This window comes from Pangasianodon hypophthalmus, chromosome 8, assembly GCF_027358585.1.
Source record: "Pangasianodon hypophthalmus isolate fPanHyp1 chromosome 8, fPanHyp1.pri, whole genome shotgun sequence".
NCBI classification, from domain to species: Eukaryota; Metazoa; Chordata; class Actinopteri; order Siluriformes; family Pangasiidae; genus Pangasianodon; species Pangasianodon hypophthalmus.
Window position 1 is genome coordinate 25927189 of NC_069717.1, and position 21782 is coordinate 25948970.

General features: G+C 38.3%; 2 protein-coding genes across 3 annotated transcripts in view; both read right to left on the reverse strand.

Moving 5' to 3' along the window:
• gfpt1 (glutamine--fructose-6-phosphate transaminase 1) overlaps nt 1–15118 on the reverse strand; it is a 29843-nt gene extending 14725 nt beyond the window's left edge. Inside the window, exons 1-10 of the mRNA XM_026945790.3 lie at nt 14964–15118; nt 8740–8847; nt 8480–8587; nt 8263–8388; nt 7487–7545; nt 6535–6669; nt 6368–6429; nt 6101–6180; nt 5157–5268; nt 3856–4019 (exon numbers count right to left, since the gene is read on the reverse strand). Coding sequence (XP_026801591.1) covers nt 3856–4019; nt 5157–5268; nt 6101–6180; nt 6368–6429; nt 6535–6669; nt 7487–7545; nt 8263–8388; nt 8480–8587; nt 8740–8847; nt 14964–14970 — 961 coding nt within the window. The 5' untranslated portion in view covers nt 14971–15118. The remainder of the gene's footprint in view (nt 1–3855; nt 4020–5156; nt 5269–6100; nt 6181–6367; nt 6430–6534; nt 6670–7486; nt 7546–8262; nt 8389–8479; nt 8588–8739; nt 8848–14963) is intronic.
• A 1307-nt stretch (nt 15119–16425) lies between these two features.
• On the reverse strand, nt 16426–21472 carry nfu1 (NFU1 iron-sulfur cluster scaffold homolog (S. cerevisiae)). Of its 2 annotated transcripts, none has more exons than XM_026945792.3 (8): nt 21331–21455; nt 20172–20263; nt 19940–20075; nt 18822–18888; nt 18599–18716; nt 18395–18458; nt 18110–18284; nt 16426–16996 (listed from the first exon to the last, which is right to left on the reverse strand). In XM_026945792.3, exons 1-8 carry the CDS (start codon nt 21387–21389, stop codon nt 16958–16960), a joined length of 750 nt encoding a protein of 249 aa, XP_026801593.2. In that variant the 5' UTR covers nt 21390–21455; the 3' UTR covers nt 16426–16957. The 2 variants fall into 2 exon arrangements, with proteins under 2 accessions (XP_026801593.2, XP_026801592.2); XM_026945791.3 differs by having other exon boundaries at nt 16427–16996; nt 20172–20266; nt 21331–21472.
• Between the last annotated feature and the right edge of the window lie 310 nt (nt 21473–21782).

The following is a 21782-nucleotide window of genomic DNA, read 5'->3' on the forward strand; positions in this document are numbered from 1 at the left end:
TACATATAGCTCACACCTCTGAGGTTATCAGATAGTTCAGTGTAATCCAATATTACATTAAAAACAAATCTGAAAATGAAAAAAGAAAAATAACACGATGATATATGATCAGAGTTTAGTATATCACCGATATACTGCTGCATGAATAGTCCTAGTTGTAAATATCACATCACTGCAAATTTTTTTAAATTTAACAATACAGCTTCCACTCTCACTATTCGATAGCTTATAAATCAGCACTTGATTCAGCACATCTATCACATGCCAACTTTAAAAACTTAAGGAAGCCAGGAGAGACTACAGTCCCCTCCGAAACTATTGGAACTGCAAGGCCAATTCATTTGTTTGTGCTATACACCAAAGACATTTGGGTTTGAGATCAAAAGATGGATATGAGACGAGAGTTTAGGATTTCAGCTTTCATTTCCTGGTACTTACATCTAGATAGAACCTTTTGTAACAGACCACCCAATTTTTAGGCGAGCAAAAGTATAGGAACAGATAAGTCTTGAAGTAAATTAAAGTAAATAACACTTAATATTTGGTGGCATATCCCTTGCGTGCAATAACTGCATCAAGCCTGCGACTCACTGACGTCACCAAACTGTTGGTTTGTTCTTTTGTGATGCTTTTCCAGGCTTTTACCACAGCCTCTTTCAGTTGTTGTTTGTTTCGGGGGGTTTCTCCCTTCAGTCTCCTCTTCAGCAGGTGAAATACATGCTCAATTGGGTTAAGTTCTGGTGATAAATTTGGCTAAAACCTTCCACTTTTTCCCCCTGATAAAGACCTTTGTTGTGTTGGCAGTGTGTTTTGGATCATTGTCTTGTTGCATGATAGAGTCTTTCTGATTAATTTGGATCCATTTCTCTGTAAAGGGTGGATTGTGACACCTTCACCCCTCCCCTGTTGAGGTTGTTGGTGATGTCACTGGCTGTTGTTTTCGGGTTTGTCTTCCCAGCTCTCACAATGTTTCTGTCATCAGCTGCTGTTGTTTTCCTTGGCCAACCCAGTGGTTTCTTTCTTTTTCAGGACATTCCAAATTGTTTTACTGGCTATGCCCAATGCTTGTGCAATGCCTCTGATTGATTTTCCCTCTTTTCTCAGCTTCAGAATGGTTTGCTTTTCTCCCACAGACAGCTCTCTGATCTTCATATTGGCTTATCCTTTTTAACAACAACTGCAGTCTTCACAGGCGAAACTGAAGGCTATAAATGTAAATGTATATATAATATAAATGTTCAGAGCTATTTATTGTTTAAACAATTAATAAAACAGGGCACACCTTGGTAATATGAAACACCTGTCAGTCACATGTTCCAGTATTTTTGCTCGCCTACATTCTATGTCATTTAACACATCTACATATAAATACCAGGAAATAAATGCTGAAATTCTAAACTCTTCTCATATTCACCTTTTGATCTCAAACCCTAATGTCTTCGGTCTACAGCAAAAACAAATGAATTGGCCTTGCTGTTCCAATAGTTTTGGAGGGGACCGTAAATCCATAATCATAATGTGTGCGTGGGATACCATACTTTTAATTTTTTGCTATTTTGAGTTTTCGATGGAATAAAATAACAGAAATATACTATGCTTATAGCTAAGTCATTTTGTAATTTTTATCTAGAAAAAAATTGCTCTTCGAGATAAGCAACATCTTTCAATAAGAGGCAGATGATTTAATATTTGCCTCAAATGCCATTCCATACGTTGTTTTTTTATTTGGAGTGTATTTACAGCCCAAAATATAAATTTCAGCATTGTGGTTACATCATACTCTCAGACAGTGGCTCAGGGTGATGTTGCGTGACAATGTGGTTAAGTTCGAGGTCAGGATCTTGCATAACGGAGACACATCTCTGTTTCAGGAAAACTCCAGCCCTTGCATGCAGAACCAACACAACTGTCTGAAGTTCACAGCTTCGTCTGAGGTCTGAATACGAATGTGCGCACTTTCAGTATTACCTCCTCACTACACACGCATCACTCAACAATGAATACAGTACACAGGGTGTACTTGTATAAGAGCGCTGATGAAGGATCCCCTTCAGTCCATATAAACTGGACTCACAGCTTGGCAGTCACACCTGATCTCTGTGCCAGAATACGATCTCAGTCCTCAATTAGCTGCTTTTTTTCCTTTGTGCAAGAACCTAGGAACCCTCAAACAGCACAATAACAAGGAGCAATGTGTGTGGAACTGATCTGGAGCTCGTATTCTCTAGCATGAGATTTCTCCCAGCTGCTATCTGACCCGCTTCAAGCAGCAGTGTGACACTGAGGCGTAATAAAGAGGTTAGTTTTCTGCTCATTAAGGGATGATTGACAAAGGCGAGTGGAAAGCGTTCAGGGTGAGAAATGCCGTGAGCACAGCCACAGAGCCCGTTGCGTCAGAAATGTAGGTCATAAACACTTCTGATAATAGAGAGAGAAAGACAAGGTGGAAAAAGTGTATTGCTGCTCTCTGGTGGTAAAGAATATTCGGTGTCACCTCAAAGACATTTAACCTCCACCCTGAAGCACATTAAGTATAGTTGAAAATATGATGCTGTGATGTTGGTTATTACTCTGTGAAAGGTTACTGGTGCAAATGTTGGACTCAAAGTCCCAGAATGCAATGCTGCTTTATGACGCACTTGCGCTGAGTTACAGCAGAGACTCAGCTTGAGTAGTTAGCAATTCTACGAGATGGCGAGTGTGATGAAGTTGACGCTGCTCTGATTGAGGAGGTGCGAGAGCTGAGCAAACTAAAGGACTAAAGCGCTGCTGCATCACTCTCTTTGCATTCACTCTCTTTGAAGCGAGAGCTAAATCGTACTGCACCACTTTCAGAAGGTGTTTGAACTGCATTGTGGGTAATGTAGGAAACTGTTAACCAACATGAAAAGAGACCAACATGTCAAAGACATTTAAACCAAAAAAGTTAACTTATTTCATTACAAACTTAATCTTCTTCACAATTGAAGATCACAAATGAATTAAGCATACTGATGCATGATCCTTTACGGCGAAAACACTCAGCAACACCCTACCAACTCTACCAACAAACAGGTTACGTAACATTTCAAGGCAAAAGGGAAACCACGGTTTCATTCTTTTGTTGTTGCACAAATGCCTCAGCTGGTTTCCATCCTGAATCTCACTCTCTTGCTCAGCTGTTTATACGGGTGGGTGTTGCCTATAGACGCTTCAAATTCCTTTAAAGTACTTTAGTGTAACTTTCGGTTTAGTAACTAAACTGTTTTCATGGTCCCATTTTACAAGGTAACTCTCTGGGTTTTTCTGTAACTCAAATGTTTTGATTCCCTCCACAAGGATCTTTTTTGACCAGGGAGAAAGGAATTTCCTTTAAAAAAATCACCAAAGGGGTATAGTCTCGATAGAAAACACTCACTAGTCCCCTATCACTGTACTTCATCGGATATACAGTAGGTCTATGATTTTAATATCCAAATTCATACCTTATATTCACTGTATAGAACTGCATAGAATACAATGTATTCTATTACTGAACTTTCTGAATCGCACATTTCGAAAATATCGCAATAAAATATGTAAGGAATAAAACAGGGTTGTGCTGTTATAGAAAAATAATCCACACTAAGGTCATGTGATGCCAGCATTACCACCAGGATGTGGATTATTTTCTAATAACAGCACATCCAGAAGGATTTTATTCCTCTTATTCCACAGGGATTAATATAAACCTAAATCTATTGAACCAGAACTACAGTCAGAGCCATTAAAAAAAAACAAAAACAAAAACAAAAAAAAAAAACAGGCGAGTCTATCAACCCTGTCTGAATACAGTTTAGTACTCTGGGTCCTAGTGCCTGCACTGTTCCGTCTCACCCTTCATGATCTGCTGCAGCTCCATCTGCAGGGTCTGGATGGCGCGAGCCGGATGATCTCCTGCTCTCCGTTTGATCCGGTGGATGGACAGACGGCCGTCTGACACAGCAGCGATGTCGTCGTCTTCCAGGAAGATGACTCGATTTGTGTGCTCAATCACAGCACTGTCACAAAACCAAAAAGAGAGAAAAACAGTAAACATGTATGTTTGTTTCGAGACATTTCGCAAAAAGAAGAGGAAAACAGGATGACTGTGATAAAGCAGGAGCCATGCCAAGACTCAAACACACACATTACGTCATCATTTATTCAAAACATCTGTTTCTAATATGATCATCCCAAATATTTTGCTCAATATTACAACAACAATTATAATGCAATTATTCAGCCAGTTTAGGAACAAAATATTTTACTGCACTTTTATCATGTTACGTCAACATACTGTCCTTCATATAAACCTAATGAATACATATTTGAATCAAAACAAGACTGCTCTGTGGACATCTTGAGCCACATGATGTTACAATGCACTTTTCTGAGAAATATTGCAATTTTTTTAATAACAGTTACAGACTGAATGGAAGCACCTGATTTAATATTAAAAAATAGCTACATTTAAAACTTACAATTTTACATATAAATTTCAGTTATACATAGTGTGCTATTTTCTGTGTTAATTCTAAATTAGTTTTGCATTTATGTATTTTTTTCAGTTTTAAATAATTTATTTTCAGAGACATGAAATAAATGTACGTCAATTTTTTTTTACTGACACACTTCTGCTTTGCTGGCAGTTTGTTAGCACTCCTAAAAATCATAATCTATATTGTACACAGCAGAAAAGTATCAGGATATGACATTATCACCCACCCCTACTGTGTAGTCCAAACTTTACACTGACATATATGAATTTTAAGTAATTTATACAGCTTAGAACAAGCTTCAACTTGGAAAAAAATATATATATCTCGCAATACTTTTATTATTTCTTTGGGTTTTTTTATGTATACATTGCACTTTTATGTACAAAGTACAAAGTTTTGAGTTTTACATACAAAATAGGAGCCAAAAGAGTCAAAGAGGAAATTAGATATTGCTTCTGATGGAGAAACTAAAGACTGAACACCACAAAGTGACTCTGGTACTGATATTACTTTTGATTTTGGTGCTTTACATGTAGACAATATTCTAAGAAGTGTGTTCATCCTTTAAATAAAAATACGCAATAGATATCTGTGTTAATCAGAGATTAACTGAACAACGCTGAACCGTAAGAGGAGACGGCGGTGAGGATGACAGACCTGGCATCAGAGGCGAAGTAGTACTCAACAGCTTTCTCATCCACAGGATACAGGCAGGTGTCCTGGTCCATCCTGGGCAGAGAACCACCACAGCTCTTCTTGTCCTTACCAGCTAGCAGAAAGAAAGAGATATGCATTAAAAAATATTCACTTCTTTAAAAAAAATAATAAAAAAATACACATTTAAAAAATGGGTTCTTGTGACCTAGTAATCCAAACCGATCAATCAAAATATATGTGTGTGTACTGTATACGTAAGGACTCACTTGAGGATGTGCTGTTATGGGAAAATAATCAATGACAGGGTAGCTCAATGCAAAGCGGAGTTACTGTTACCACCCTGAAGTTCATTATTTTCCAATAATTACATACCCTCAAGTGTCAAGCTCATGCTTTTAATCCATTTATAGTTACATTAAATGTGGTAAACCTGCAATACAAGTCGTTCCCTCACTAACCTCACTTTTCTTCTTGCTCTTGAAGTTAATTAGTTGAAATTAATAAGACTAAAATCGCAGTGAAAAAAACTTTCCCAAAAACTTACTAACTGTTACAAATCACTGACACTGGAGACTCCTTCCATAAATATAAAAATATTACATATAAATGTAATAATATTAAATAACAACATGTTTAATTTAAATCTGTTCATTTATAGGTCTGGATTACGTGACACGTCCGCCATGTAAGTCCCTGTGAATGAGCTGTTACTATAGAAACGATAACCTTGTAGAACAAGCGCATTAATCTAACCCTGTGATTTGAATTACACCGGTCACTACTGCCCAACCTGCTATTACAGAAAATGAATCAACACCTTCTGACTAATCAGAATGGAGAATTCAACAGCGCTGAGAACAAGATCGAGTCACTGAGGTGAATCCAAGAGAAATGTTTATTTACAGGTTATCTGCAGACGTATAACTCTTGGAAGTGACACACACCTGAGCGGTAGAGGATGGGAATGTGATCTGTTGACAGCTTGTGGTCGCTCTTTACACCCATCAGCAGTGGACTTCCTCTCCTGTAGGGACACATGAAGCTATTCGTTACATCATCCTGAGGCTGATTCCCTGCTGGTGTGAACATCACCACTTCAAATGACCCAAAAGTGCAATGGATTCACTGTAACGTTGTATTTATCAGACAGAAAAAGTTTAAACTCTAATTGATCATAAGCACAGGTCAATAACTTCTCTTCGGAAGAGTACCTTGTTCCCACAGCCTCTCCAGGGAAGTGCACGCTCTTGAACACCAGGGCGAAGGCTCCCTCCTGATCACACACACCAGAACAATATTAATTAAAATGAACTCGAATGTACGTACATGCACACGCTCATACCTCGTTACGATAAAAGGTGAAAGGTTAAACGCTCACCAACTGCTGGGTGACCTGCTCGACGAGCGTGGCGAAGCTGACCTCATCGTTCTCGCGGTTGTCGTACATGTACTTCACCAGCTTGGCGATGCTCTCGGTGTCAGTCTCTGACTCAAACTCATAACCTTTACTCTCCTGGGGGGGGCAGAGAGATAAAAATCCTCTCAGATAAAAAGAAAATACTCCATAATACAAATGTGAGAGGTGAAAGTAGTCAATGTGGAGCATTTTATGTGAATGTACAGCTGAACGCAAAAGCCTGAACACCCTTAATTTGAAGTTAGGAAACCAACAGCACATTTAATGTACATTTTACAGATGTGCTTTAACTGAAAAAATTTTTACAGTCAAAAAAATTAGGCACACTTCCTAGCTGTGCTTCATGGACCCCACTCTAAGAACCATGGTCTTTATTATCACAAAGTAACTTAATGTTCAGAAGGTGTGTGTCAATATGTTAATAGTGACAACAATCAAGATTATTTTGTAATGGTTACAGAAACTGGACTTTTAATCAATTTGCCTCTAAGCACATTTTATAATTTCTGGATTTTCTTTTTTTAATGTTGGTAATGGTCTCCTTTTATAACTTAAAGCTCTGTAAAAGGTCAGCACTTTATTTTCCTGATTCCCATTCATCTGACTGCTCCCAGCTTGAGAGATTGAACCTGTTCAAACTGCCTTAAATTAAACTTCAGTTAAACATATTGACAGTGATAAGAAAGAGGCACATTTAAGAAAATAAATTCGAGTCAACAGGGACGCTAACTTTTGAGCTTGCTAAGAAACACCACTTGCCGGCTATGATATTTAAGCCATGCTGTAAATGCTATTAATTGAACATTGTAGAAAACAGCAAAAACTAAGGGGGTGCAAACTTTTGCACTCGGCTGTAAGAAGACTTTATGTGAATGTGAGATGTGAAGTAGAGCTTTTAAGAGTCTTAACTTACCAGGAACTTCCTCAGGTCCTTGTAGTTGGTAATGATTCCATTATGAATGACAATGAACTCTGTTGGGAAGAGCATTTCAGATTTCAGAAATCACATAAGCCTGCTTATACACTGGGTGTTTATTCCCTCAACTGCATACACACATGTCATTTTATGGGAAGTAACTGCACGGCAGCAGGATGTGGCAGTGTTTAAAAAAGCTCTGCTGTCTGCGTTGGTTTTTGGTCACAGCTGAGTGCTTTCAAATGTTGACATCAAGCATTTTTTTTTTAAATCTCCTGACTGATCAGGTTATAGCTTTTAGGAAAAACGGGAAAAACATGAAGGACAGTACAGATAGAGATTGTTACAAGGAGATTAACGATATGTTCAATCAGAGATACTTTTTAAACGTTAATATTTTTACACTGCATCATCATCACAAGCCGGTCTCACTTTAACCCTAAGCGGCATAGCGTACGATGCTCTGAATGCTGTCTGGTCACACAAACACTACTCTTTGATTCAGGCAAGCTGAGTCCTCTGGACTAAATATTAAACAATAAATCTAATCATTATTATTATTATTATTATTGATAATAACAATACCAGCTAGTTAGCCTGTACTAGCCAGGACTCAGTAGTTGTAGTGTTGTTATGGTTACAGTATACACACCATGCAAGCCTTTTTTCCATATCAGCACCAGCTAGTGCTTCTTCTGTAGAAAAAAACACCTTTGTTTGTAGAACGCTTAGGAAGGCTTTTAGTTAGCGTCTAGAAATTCGTCGTGACCCACCGTTGTGTTTGTCAGATCTCTGTGGGTGGCTGTTGACAGGACTGGGAACGCCATGTGTGGCCCAGCGCGTGTGTGCAATACCAAGATGGACATCAAACTCGACATCTAGATCAATGTCCTGCTGCTCTGTAAGAGTCACGCACACAGAGTTAATCTCAGCTAAAAAACTAAAATCATACATCGAGATTTCACTCTGATATGAAAACCATCATCTTACTGTGGATCTCCTCATCCAGGACCTTGACTTTGCCTCTCTGTTTGATCAGGTGGATGGTCTTGGCATTGTTCTCCCAGTCCTTACTGTTTCCTCCATCGATGCCCACTCCTGCAGTGCAAACAAGCAGATACCACACACACACACACACACACACACACACACACACACCTCAGTCTCTGCGCAACGTCACCACTCGACTCCACAACTCATGTGTGTTCATGCAAACTCTGGCTCCGTGTTCAGCTGAAGTGTTTGCTTACCTGCCGAGTCGTAGCCGCGATACTCCAGCCGCTGCAGACCTTTGAGCAGGATCTCGAGGATCTCACGGCGAGTGTGAGGGACGTGATAGTTGAGGTACGCAAATATTCCTATGGAGAGAAGGAGAACGTAGAACTGATAAATAGACCTGAACATAGGGATAGGAAGGAAATTTCATAAACTGCTTTTTTCCCCCAATATAACAGCATTTTTAATAGTATGCATCACTACTAGGCCTGAGACGATACACTAAAGCCACGATACGAGACCTATCCTGATACAGGCTTCACGAGAAGACGCTGACATAAATAAAATATTACAATTTAAATATTAAACCACTGCAATATCAATACATTGTATTGTAAGAAAGCACTTCAGGATTTATAATATAAGGTGTAATTTCCCCCTATTATTAACGTTATCTTTAATCTTTTTCAGTGTCATAAATGTATCTCATGGCAACATTATTAATATAGAAAGATTGTTAGGTGGTAGATTGTGCCTTTAGTGGTTCGGCTAAATAAATAATTCGTGTCATCACCGCTCCTACTGCTGTACGACATCCACCTGAAATGCACAAGCACATCACACTTACCAATTTACCTGTACAGATGAGAAAAACAATCAACATGTATATTTCCTCATCCCTCGGAAATTAATTTCTGGTCATGCCTCTACCAGCACAACACACAACGTGCTTCATACGAATCATTTTTTAGATGCGAGTCAAGCGCAGCACGCAGTTGTTGATTTTAACTCATGTTTCAGACCGCGGTCAAGTCAGCTATGATAGAAACCAGAATGCATGTATATACAGTGCTTTACGGTAACTACCTTCGGATGGCTACCCTACGGATCCGCTGTGAAGTAGTAGATTATAGGCTGTTTCTGTGTTATTTTTTCCAAGACCATGCGGGCCTAATGAAACGATGCTCCTGGCCGTGTGTTTGACATGTTTGCCATAACGCTTTCTCCTGATTTGCTTAATGTTTTGGACTATTAAGTAAGCATGCTTCGAGGCAGTTAGATTCCCACTCACAAACTTCATGCTCCGGATGCTACAGTACTACCTCTGCTGCTGCCGCCTAGTGTGTAAGAAGAGGTAGAGCTCATAAAGGATATATATCGATGTATATTAAAAGGAAATATCGCAACACAACTCAAAAAAGCAAACTCTGTCTCACCAGCATTTTAATCGCAACATTTAAGACAATGAAATTCTGTCTCATGCCTGCTGTACATATTATTAATTTTTGTATATTTTAAATTAGAAATAAAAACATTTTTGGTAGTGAGTGACCACAGACTTTTGGACCTCCTGTAACATCACACTTTCCACGCTGTTGAACCGAACAACAGCGTGGAAGCATTAAAATAGGAAGACAGGCCTAAATCTAAATATATTCTATCAGTAACAGATTCTGCTGAAGGTCTTGCTGTGTCAAGATACAAGCAGACCTCGGCCATATCAGCTAATATCAGACTAATATCAGTATCTGGCTTGGTGACGCAGACAATACAACCAGAGACTAAACATCACGGCACACACACATATCTCTCCGTAACACCCGCATGCTCGGGGAAACTTTAAGCCTAATAATAGGAAGAGCGGCGATAACGTATCAGCTTTATCTCACAGAGAAAGAGACAGAGGTAAACAAAAAGCAAGGAGAACTGGTTTCACTCCTACTATCTGACAGAAGGACTGCGATACTAAAAGAACTTTTTCTTTCTATAAAGCAGCAACATTCAAATCAGTGTTAAGGCTTAAGAAGACACCACATAACTTATTATAAACTATTCAGACTAATTGACGAAATCTGAAATAGGATACGAGGGAAAAATGTGAGAGAAATCGTCAGATTTCATTAAAGGGAAAGATGATATCGGAAGCAGTGCTTACACACAGCATGTCGTAGCTACGTATCGAATTATCCTGCAATTTATATAATTTATAACTTACATAATTATGGAAAGAAAACAGTAAATATTTAAAAACGTCTGTGTCCATTACAATGGAAACCCACAGAGTGACAAAACTGTGCCATCTCAATAAATAAATAAATACATAACTAAATAAATATATAAACAAACAAACAAACACCATTTCATTACAGGATATCATTTTTGCTCATGGACCTCAAAGTGAGTTTGATGAAGCATAACCGGGAGTCTGGCATTTTCTAACTTTGTTACATACTGTTACCATTTTTTTCTTTTTACCAGGTTATTATTCCTATAAACAATCGCAGGGTGATTCTAACGATAATTCTGATCAAAATGGGTTCAATGGGTGGAAAAAAAAAAAAAAAAACCTCTCTACCTACTATAACTTGCCAAAATATTATTGTACGCATTTAAATAATGTGCCTAATTTTTTGGAATAGTTTGTCATATATAATAATAAAAAAATTTAACTCGGTTTTTAATTTTTTTATTATAGTTAATGATTGTACAATGTTTGAGAGATTCTGGTTTATACTCATCAATCACGTGGTTCTCATTTGTTCAATATTTTGTCCAGGATTTCTAAATTTTCTCACAAAGGAAATCATTTTTTACATTTTCAAAATATTTTTTGTATCTTTATCGTAAAGCTGGAGTTTATCATGCTAGAAAAAAGCGCAGAATAAATGGCGGTTAGATCGAGGTAGGACATGTAGCTATATTTAATTTTTTAATACATTTTATATAACTTTATACAAGTGACTGCAGCCATAATAGCTATTTTAAAAACGTGTTTGCACTCTTATTGCTGATTGTCGCTGCTGGAGACGTTTTCATTTAAAACTCACACTTCCAATGCCAGCATCATTCAAACGGCGCCTGTGACAAGGCTTTAAAGGACATATATCTTATCATCACGGACTGCAGTCATGTCTACACTCATATCTGTTGTATTTCAAGCTTTTTTCAGCGCTCTGGCTCTGACCTAACTGGTTCACTCACTAAAATGACTAGCGCTGTTTTTCATAACATGTCTCATAGATGATTAATAAATGAGGAATAATTAAAGACAACAGAAACACTTGCAATGGTTTTGCTCAGTTTATAAAGACAGAAACTAATGACAGAAATCTGATGATCTATTAGTTCGATTGCTCACTTCCGTGTTAATGACTGAGTGACTAGCGAAAGAAGGCATGAGTATAACCAACATCGAGAAATGATCTATACTGATACTGTTTTTTTTTTTAATGACTTCAGAGTAAATGTTCTGACGCCAGGCTTGGAGAAGTCAGGAACTCAGGTGTCCTAGAAAAGCAGTTTTCATGTGCGGGCTGTTAGTTTTGAATTTGTAGTTGCTCGGCCAGAAAAGTATGTTCAACCAGAAAAAAACAAAACAAAACAAAACAAAACATAACGAAACTCTACTCCTTATTGTATTTTGCAAAACAAGTTTTCATTTGGTACAGAGCTATATTTAAACTTCACATCACTGCGTGACGCGTTCCACCGCCTGCTGCACTACACACATCGGCCGAGACGATCCTGCTCACAGTGGAACAGTTAGATGAGGTTTTTACGGTTTTTAGGCTAACTCTCCTGCGTACTACACGCAGGTAAACATGTTGAGAGAATATAAAGGTGATCATCAGACTCAAATAACAGCTTTATGTGCAATGCGAGGACAGAACACGGCAGCTTATAGCTGAAACTTTTGCTAAATTTTTATCAAGGAAGCAAACACGATGTGCTAGAAACTTTGTTAGAAGAGGATAATAATCATAAACTTGTCCGTTCCCGTTAGTCTGTATTAATGCACTTTTTTTATACTTGTCAGTTTCTGAGCAATCGAAACAAAGAAACATGTCATGTTTTCTTTCACTTTTAATGACATCCTTAAGCAAATAACTCAAAGTAGAAATGTAGACGAACTGGCTGGTCAGTGTAAACGTGGCCCTGCGTATGGAAATATCTGAACAGAAGCAGCATTCAGACGAGCTGAACGCTACACACTGATGTGTGTGTAAGACGCTCGCACAAGGCTCTGCTCTGTATCGGCAGATGGCTTCAGAAAAAACTATCGGATCAGTGGTCAGTAAAACACTGGGAGACTGTGCGTTTAAAACAGAAGTGCTGAACGGTTGAAAATACAAATCCATCAAAATGAAAAAGGAAAAAATATGTTCTTGGTCCATCTCATGCTCTTTGTTTGTTTTATACAGGCACTATGGCCATCTTTTACTGTTTACACACAGGGCTCTGAATTCACTGCTCCTTCACTGTATGATACATAACATTATACAGGAGCAGTGGAAGAGGAAGTCATTTTATCCCGTGACATCGTTTTAGGAAAATTAACACGAGTCAATGTGTGAAAACTGGCTGAAAAACAATTCTCTGCAGAAAAAGGAAAAGCTACACTACATGACGAAACCTGTGCAACACATCATGGAACAAGATAACAACGTGGCCTAAAAAACAGGAAACTTTTGTTCAGACATGAATAACAGCTAAAAAGATTGACTGTTATCAGGTCACATGTACATGAGGTGACTGCTGTACGACTTATTGTGTAGATGTGAACATGTCAGACACGTCCTGGAAATGCATGCTGCTGCATTTTTCTAAAAAAAAAAAAAATAAAAAAATTGTTTGTCCAGTTTCATAAATCATCGGTTTTACAGCACTGGCAGCACACACACCTTCAGAGTCTCCTGCCTTTGGTGATAAAGATGGAATTTAGAGAGATGACACGAGCTAAACGTGTTTATAAACGCTTTCTTCCATAATACCCACACTTCTGAACGGGCAATTTAAGGCTCTTTTTTAAATTTTAGAGAAATATAAGATTATTAAGATTATTATAAGAAGTAAATCACCTCCAAATCACTTGAGATCATTACTGTCAATTAACATAAACTTCCGTAGCTCTAGTAGTCTATGTGTTGCTCTCAAACTTTTGGAGCTTTCTATATTAAATAAATAAATAAAAATAAATAAAAATCTTTTTTTTTTTTTTTGCCAGACTCCACTGAATGTTAAATTGTTAGTTTGGCTTTTTTTTTTTTTTTTAACTGGTTATTTTTGTTTGTTTGTGGGTGATTTTGTTTTCCTTTTAATTTTGTTCAGAAATTATATTTTCTAGAATTTTGGTCTTCAACACTATATTTAGATTTAAATGTTAAAAATATTGGACATTGGAAGATTTTTTAAATTATTTTATTATTATTTCAGGCATACTGTTTTAGCTTCTTTTTTTTTTTAACTCAAGGACAATCCATTTCCTTTTTTTTTTTTTTTTTTTAAATAAGTGATATTTAGACAGAATCAAAATCCATACATCATGCAATTTTAAGTACAAGTAAGAGTAAAAATCTGAAGAAGCTGGATCAGCTGTAGAAATAATTTCTGCATGACTGAGCTACAATACATGAACATGAACATGTTTCAACCTCTCATCTGAGGGTAAAACCAGTCACACTGTTCCTCCTGATTTCACTGCAGTAATCATTTGGGAGAGGACATGAGGTGTGAAGATGTTCTGGCATGTTTAAAAGTCAGCTCAGTGAAATACCTGCCTTTAAACACTGCACTTTAGAGCAGAGAAGAGATCAGGCGCACATCCGGCTGAGTAATAAATGAATGGATAGGCGTGATCACGGCTGCGTTCCAAACCGCTCCCTAGTCCCTAGATAGGCGCACTACATAGTGTCCGACTATGTACCTGCTTCTACACATTCTGTAGTGCGCTGTAAAGCCAGAAGGGAGTGATTTGGGATTAAACCCAAGGAGGAAACTAGCGTTGAAGACTAAGAGGCAAGCGTGAAGATGTAGACTGAAATCACAAACTTGGGTTTAAAATATAAAATTACGTAGACAATAAAAACAGTTATTAATTGTGTAAAATAGCTAAAATTGTTCAGCAAATACAGATAAGATAGCGGAAAAGCGCGGAGGTTAAAGAAACACTTTAACAGCTATTAGATGTGTCTTTTCTACTATATGTATCATAAATATTATTATTTATAACTCGACAAAATTATACTAAATGACAAATATTTATTTTAAAATTATCTGCCCTGAAGTGCTCGCGCGTTAGTGTTTGTCGTTAGTTAATGTAAAACGAAATGCTAACATGCTAACGTGCTTCCATCCAAGGTGTTATTTTTACAGCTGCTAAAATAATAAATAACTCCATATCAGCCAACTCCTGAAGAAATACCTATGTAGTACATGACTCTATAGGAATAAAATATTTCATTTTTAACCCCAGACTCACCACACATGTCTTCGGCACGGTGTCAAACTACTGTTTAGTTTCCTTCTGCGACTGTATCAGTGTCAGGAGAACGTCCCGCCCGCCGCCGACTCCTATTGGGCGACGGTGAGGCGTTCCCGTCGTAGCCGCATCTGATTGGTCGAATAGGGTGTCACTCACGCTCCCTGCCAACGGAGGCAGTTTAGACGTGGCAGCAGGATGCGTCCATGATGTGGGCCAACACCTGATCTGCTCTGAGAAATTCTTACCATCCCTGTCAGCATGAACTACAACAAGTTCCGTGTTCACAGTGGACCACACCTGAAGATCACACGATATAGCGAGGACAGGACTGATTAGACCCCTACACACACACACACACACACAGTGCCATGTGTACAATCCTCTTGTACAATCCAACTGTGACCCAAAGGATAATTAAAAAAAAAAATTCTAGACCTCACTTGTTTTTGTGTAAGTATTCAACCCCTGGTCCGTACTAGAAAAACCCACATTTGCCTCCAGTTAGAGCTTCAGATCTTCTGGGATGTCTCTCCACCAGCTTTGCACATCTGTATCCTGAGACTCTTGCCCATTCCTCTTGGCAAAATTGTCTAATCTCGGTCATATGGGACGGAAAGTTTGTCAGCAAACAGTCATTTTCAAATCCTGCCACAGATTTTCAATCAGTCCGAGGTTAGACTGGGCCTTTGCAGCACGTTCATCACACCACTGGAAATTTGGTGCTATGCTCAGAGTTGTTTTTCTTTTAAGAGTGTTCTCTACCGGTGGCAGTCGTGGCATAATGGATAGAGAGTCGGACTTGCAAGCCGAAGGTGAACCTGAAGGTTGTGAGTCCGGCAGGGATTGTAGATGGGGGGAGTGAATGACCAGCGCCCTCTCCCACCCTTAATACCACAACTGAGGTGAGACCCTCGAACAAGGCACCGAACCCCCAACTGCTCCCCGGGCGCCGCAGTGGGGGAAAGAAGAAGAAGAAAAAAAAAAAAAAAAAGGCTGCCCATTGCTTCGGGGGTGTGTACTACTGTGTGTGTGCACTTGGATGGGTTAAATGAAGAGCACAAATTCCGAGTATGGGTCACCACAAGTCACTTCATTTCACTATTTGTTTCCAGTTTCGTAGTCCCTGATGACAAAAAGCATTCACACAACATGATGCTACCACCACTATGCTTCACCGTAGGGATTGGATGTAGTGTTGGTCATATTTCAGGGGGTGTGGCTTTGAGGTACAACATAATTGTTTGGATTTTGAATTTTAGGAGTTCGCTTGAGCTAACATCTCAGACTTTACCTTTAAAGCTAACTTATTATATAAGGTTTGTATAGAAAAAAGATCGTTATTTGCCAGTGACACAAATTCTGTTCTTTTTGTGCATATAAATAAATGTATTTTAACTATAACCTCCTATAGGCTGTGCTTGATACATTTTATTGGGAAAAAAAATACAAGTACATTTTTAAACATTTTAATAGTTTTAATTTATGAGTCAAATTTACATTCACACACACTCACAAAGACCTTTTGATAGAAAAAAAATACATCAGTTGTCCATGGCTGGGTTTGTGTGTCTTGAGATGTAGCAGGAAACATTCAAAAGAAAACTGAAGGTGCTATAAATATCACAAGTGCATGATGGGGTGAGGATCTAAGTGCTATTCACTCAACTTGAATTTACAGTATTGTGGAATAAACAAATTCAGTTTAATAAAAAAAATCCATAATGAAGCACGTGTCACACTTTAAGTTGAGATAAAACAAAAGGGTATGAACGAGATAAGCTTTACTTTAACCATTTCAGACATTTCCATATTCCATAACAGTTTGGAGATTTCCCTAGAAATGTAGGAAAGCACGGCCATGGTGTCACTTTGCGCCATTGTATTAGTGAGCACCTTCCCGTTTTCCTCATCCTCAGCCTCTTTATCTTCACTCAGACGCTTTTATACGATGTAGGAGGCAGAAGTGTAGTCCAGATCCTGATTACTAGCACTCACTGCTCGGCGTGATGTTCCACTCCCTCGTCCTTCACCTGCGAGAAAACAAAGAGATCAGGATGACATCACACTGTGTGCAGACATTTAAGGTGTTAACCATAACCAGTTCCTCACTCAGCATTCACACCCCTGAGACTGTGAAGACAGTGAGCTTCAGCTAAGATTTAGTTGATAAGTTGATTTTCCAATAACAGCATATCCTGAAGAATTTTATTCCTCAGTACAGCAGTTTGTTAACGATTACAGTTTTTTAAATGAATTAAAGAATGATGCGTCATAGGTTTTTAGCTAATTTTTTTTAGCCGTTTATAGCTAAGTTTAATGTTGTGGAACATCCATAGAAGAAGTTAGATCCTGTTATTACTTAAGTTATAAAATCTATAGGGTGAATCTTTCCCTCACCAGTCTCCTTTTTTCCGCTCTCTTGAAGAAGCAGAAGCAGCCTTTATTTGTCACTTATACATTACAGCGCAGTGAAATTCTTTTCTTCACATATCCCGGCTTGTTAGGAAGTTGGGGTCAGAGTGCAGGGTCAGCCATGATACAGCACCCCTGGAGCAGGGGGGGGGTTAAGGGCCTTGCTTAAGGGCCCAACAATGGCAGCTTGGCAGTGCTGGAGCTTACTGATCAGTAACTCAGAGCCTTAACCACTGAGCCACCACTGCCTATTACTGAAGGTAATAAGCCAAAAAAAAAAAATGGAGCTTGTAATGTTACAGAGAAACGGGAAAACCTTCTGTCCTGACATACTTTCCTGTTTCGGAAAATGTTACACCTTTACCTCTGATTGTTAGAAAATGCTAGCACTGGAGACTCCTTCCATAAATGCCAAACAAACATCTCCTCGCAGAAAACTTCACCATATCGACAAAAATCTGTTTATGTAGAGAGTCTGTCATACAAGTCCCTGTGCGAGTTGTTACTATAGAAACGATAAGGAAAATACAAAATTAATCAAGCCCTTTGGACCAATCAGAATCGAGAATTCAGCAGCGCTGTGGTGGAAAGTCAGCTCTTGTTAAGCATTCACGATATTTCATATAGTTACACTGGAGAGGATGTGACACGTGATGCCTGCTGAGGTTCCATTTTAGATGAATGGAACCTCCTTGTCTAACAGGTAGTAATTAGATTTCTTTTTTGGTCACCTGTTCCACTCCTTCCACCTCGGGGACGTAAAACTGCAGCATGTTCTGGATGCCGTTCTTCAGCGTGACGATGGAACTGGGGCAGCTGGTGCACGAGCCCTGGAGCTGCAGCTTCACGATGCCGGCCTCAAAACCCCGATAGAGAACATCGCCTCCGTCCTCCTGCACCGTGGGCCTGAGAGAGGATGGAAACCGCACTCAGAGGAATTGCTCAATAAAATAGGAGGGATATCAATGATCAGATATAAATGGCGTGAGAGGAAGAAACAGAGACTGGGACAGCACCTGATCCGTGTGTCAAGCAGCTCTTTAATGATGGCTACGACCTCATCGTCATCATCTGAGGGCGCTAGAGCAAAGTCGATAGAAGTGTCAGAAAAAAAAGAGAAAGCTATTCCGATAGGTGGGTCAATTTAGCACTTGTAACCAAGCATTAGAAAATAACCACAGCATGAAAATCATCATTACAGGCCACTATACTGACAGTACCGGTGTCTGCACGTGGAGCGGCGTCTTCATTAACAACAGGAAGGCCGGATGTGAAGAAGTCCATAAGGGTGGCAAAGATGTCTGGTTTGATCACCTTCCACTCCGTGTGTGAATCCATCTGACAACAAGAAAGCTCTACAGTTATTCATGTGTATTATTATTGTTTTTAAACAGACATGGATGATCTCACATATAAATAAATAAAGATTTTTTCCCCCTGTACCTTTGTGATGGTTATGAAGTCTGGGCCTAAGAAGACGCTTTTGACTCCATCAATTCTGAAGAGCTGCCTGTAAAAGTCAACACAAGGCAGCGTTGGGATCCAAGAGCAAGACCATTAAACAGGACGACATGCTTTCTCTTGATTTTATTACAATTGGGAACAAAATAGGCTCGTTACATCAATTTAAATACACAGAAAACAGATCTTCCAACATGTGTGTATATATACATATATATTACATTAACATTAACATATATGTGCAACTCTTTGAATTAAAATATGACAGATCTATAGTCTCATTAATAGAGAGGACAAAATCATACATATAAAATGATTAGGTAAGGAATAAAACACTTGGTGGTGTGTAGCAGAGTTTGTGTAGCAGAGTTACTGATCCCACCTCAAAGTTGATTAATTTCCTAAAACAGCATGTTGTATTCCTTCTAAACCACAGAAATCTTCCCAACAATTACAATGTTTTTTATTCATTAATGAATGACACATTGTATTTTTTACATATTTATAGTTACATGTAATGTTTTTATCCATTTGTAGTTACATTTTTTCTTTCACTCTCTGTATTTTTATCTCTCTCTTTAAGTTGTAATGAAATAAGACAAAAAATATATATATATCATGCAGCTTGTTACGCAACTGAGACACCAGAAAGTATAAACTCCTCTTTCCTGAAGACTTTCCTGTGTAGCTGTTGCAAAGCACTGACACTGGAGACTCCTTCCATACATGTTAAATAAACATCTCCTTACAGGGAATTTCCCCGTATCAATGATGAGACCGTTTTTCTTTTGTTAAATACCAACACGTTTGTAATCTGTTTATTTTTAGCCTTGGATTATGTAGTTCGTTCACCATACAAGTCCTGGTGAATTAGCTGTTACCATAGAAACGATAACATATTAGTATGAATGCATTAATATAAACCTGGAATTAATCAACGTGTTCTAACCAATCAGAGCTGAGACTTCAGCAATGCAGTGGTATAAAATGAACATCACTGTTTGATATAATGTAGGGCTCCTTGTCTTCAGTGGATAGATGAATTTTCTCAGGTGATAGAATAAGCTACAATATGATTTAATAATAAAATAAGTCATTACCTGGCCAGTGGAGAGCAGAAAGCATCTCTGGGAGCGACAAAGTCCATAGTTCCCGAGTCTAACACCGTCCGCCCGGGGAGAAACTTCAGACTGTTTGGGTTTGGAGTGTCTTGAGTCTGAATAAACATGTTTCTCACTAGACAGAAAAAAAAACAGATTCTTACACAATAAGTCTAAAGTTAGTGTAATCTTCACACCACAGTGGATTTCCCATTGTGCTCTAAATACTCACCAAACATGGCTGTAGGACATCGCGGCAATGTCCTCATGTTGAAGGAAAGCTTACTGAGTGCAGCTCCATGGTGACATCTACACGCAGGAGTTCTTCTGGGGATGGAGAAATAAATCAGACCAAACTGGCAAGAGCTTCAGAGTGTAAACTCATGCAGTGACACGTGTTAAGTGATGCATTATGACCTGTAATTAAATGATAAATAAATTTGTCTCAATTCTGATTGGTCAGAAGGTGTTGATTAATTTTCTCTAACAGCAGCTCTGACAACAGTGCCAGCTGAAACGTTTATATTAATGCGCTTGTTATGTTATGGTTTCTATAGTAACAGCTCGTTCACTTGTAAGGGAGGCGCCACATAATCAAAGTCTAATGATAAACAAATGAAAGCGTGTTGTCATTTAACAAAGAAAAACATCTAATGTTTCCTGGAAGGTGACGTTTATTTAACATGTATGGAAGGAGTCTCCAGTGTCAGCATGTCAACAACATTAACTGTAGCTATAAATGGATAAAAAGTTTGACATAAATAAAACACTGACAAATTGTTGTGGTACAAGTTTATAGCTGCTATAATATACCTGATAACAGGAACTAACTTGTCTTGGGGATGTTTCACAACATTAAATATAACTATAAACGGATAAAAGTTCATTCATAAATTAAAACTTGTAATTGTTGGAAAACTGTTGTTGTATAAGAGGAATAAAACTCTACAGGAACAGCAGCTCTGCATCATCACAGCACCCAGTGGTTGATTATAGTCCTTTAACAGCACGCCCCCAAGTGTTTTACTCCTCACACACACCACACCTCCATAGTTATTCTCTCCATCATTCACCTCCTCAGTACTGTATAAGAGAGTAGAGGAGCTTTCTCCAAAAGCGACCATCTTCATTTAGATAAGTGGACTGTAGCAGTGTTATGCTTTAAAGATAAATAAATAAAATAATAATAATAATAATGATAATAAATTGTATATAAGTATATTGAATTGCCCAATCTTCTTTAAAATGTCGTCACTGCGCCACTCAGACCTCGTCAATGACGGTGAGACGCAGCACAATATTTCCGCAAATAAATCAGTATTTTCTGACGTACATAACTAAAACTAAAAATATTACATCATAAACTCTTATATTATAAAGTTACCACTTACGTTCCTGTGACAAGTGAAGAGAAATTCCGCAAAACTCCTGCACACCTGTACGCCGCCATGTTTGTTAGGGTGAAATATGCGTCACGTCCGTAAAAAGTTATAACTGGCACTTCCGGTTTAAACCACGCAAGCGCTAGGTGGCGCGCGAGACTGTCTGTGAAAGAACTGAAGCAAGCTAAACGGCTAAATCCATTAACTGACCAGAAATTTTAGTTTTTGTTGAAATTTAAGTAAACAATATAGAAACTTGGCTTTATTTCTGGGAAGGACAATCATGTATGATATTATATCCCAAAAAATACGGAATTGGAAATGATTAAAATTAGAAAATAGTCTTAGGTCCTAAAAAATATGGAGGACATTTTGTCAACCTCAAAAGTCCAGTTCACTTTGAACCTTTACACATGGTAATAATAATAATAATAATAATAATAATAATAATAATAATAGCC

Coding starts and splice junctions, on each gene's coding strand:
- nfu1 (XM_026945791.3), bottom strand. CDS start 21,389: ATGGCGGCGTACAGGTGTGCAGGAGTTTTGCGGAATTTCTCTTCACTT. Junction 20,267..21,330: donor TCTTCACTTGTCACAGGAAC/GTAAGTGGTAAC, acceptor CTCCATCCCCAG/AAGAACTCCTGCGTGTAGAT. Junction 18,285..18,394: donor CTGCTTGACACACGGATCAG/GTGCTGTCCCAG, acceptor ATCCTCTCTCAG/GCCCACGGTGCAGGAGGACG.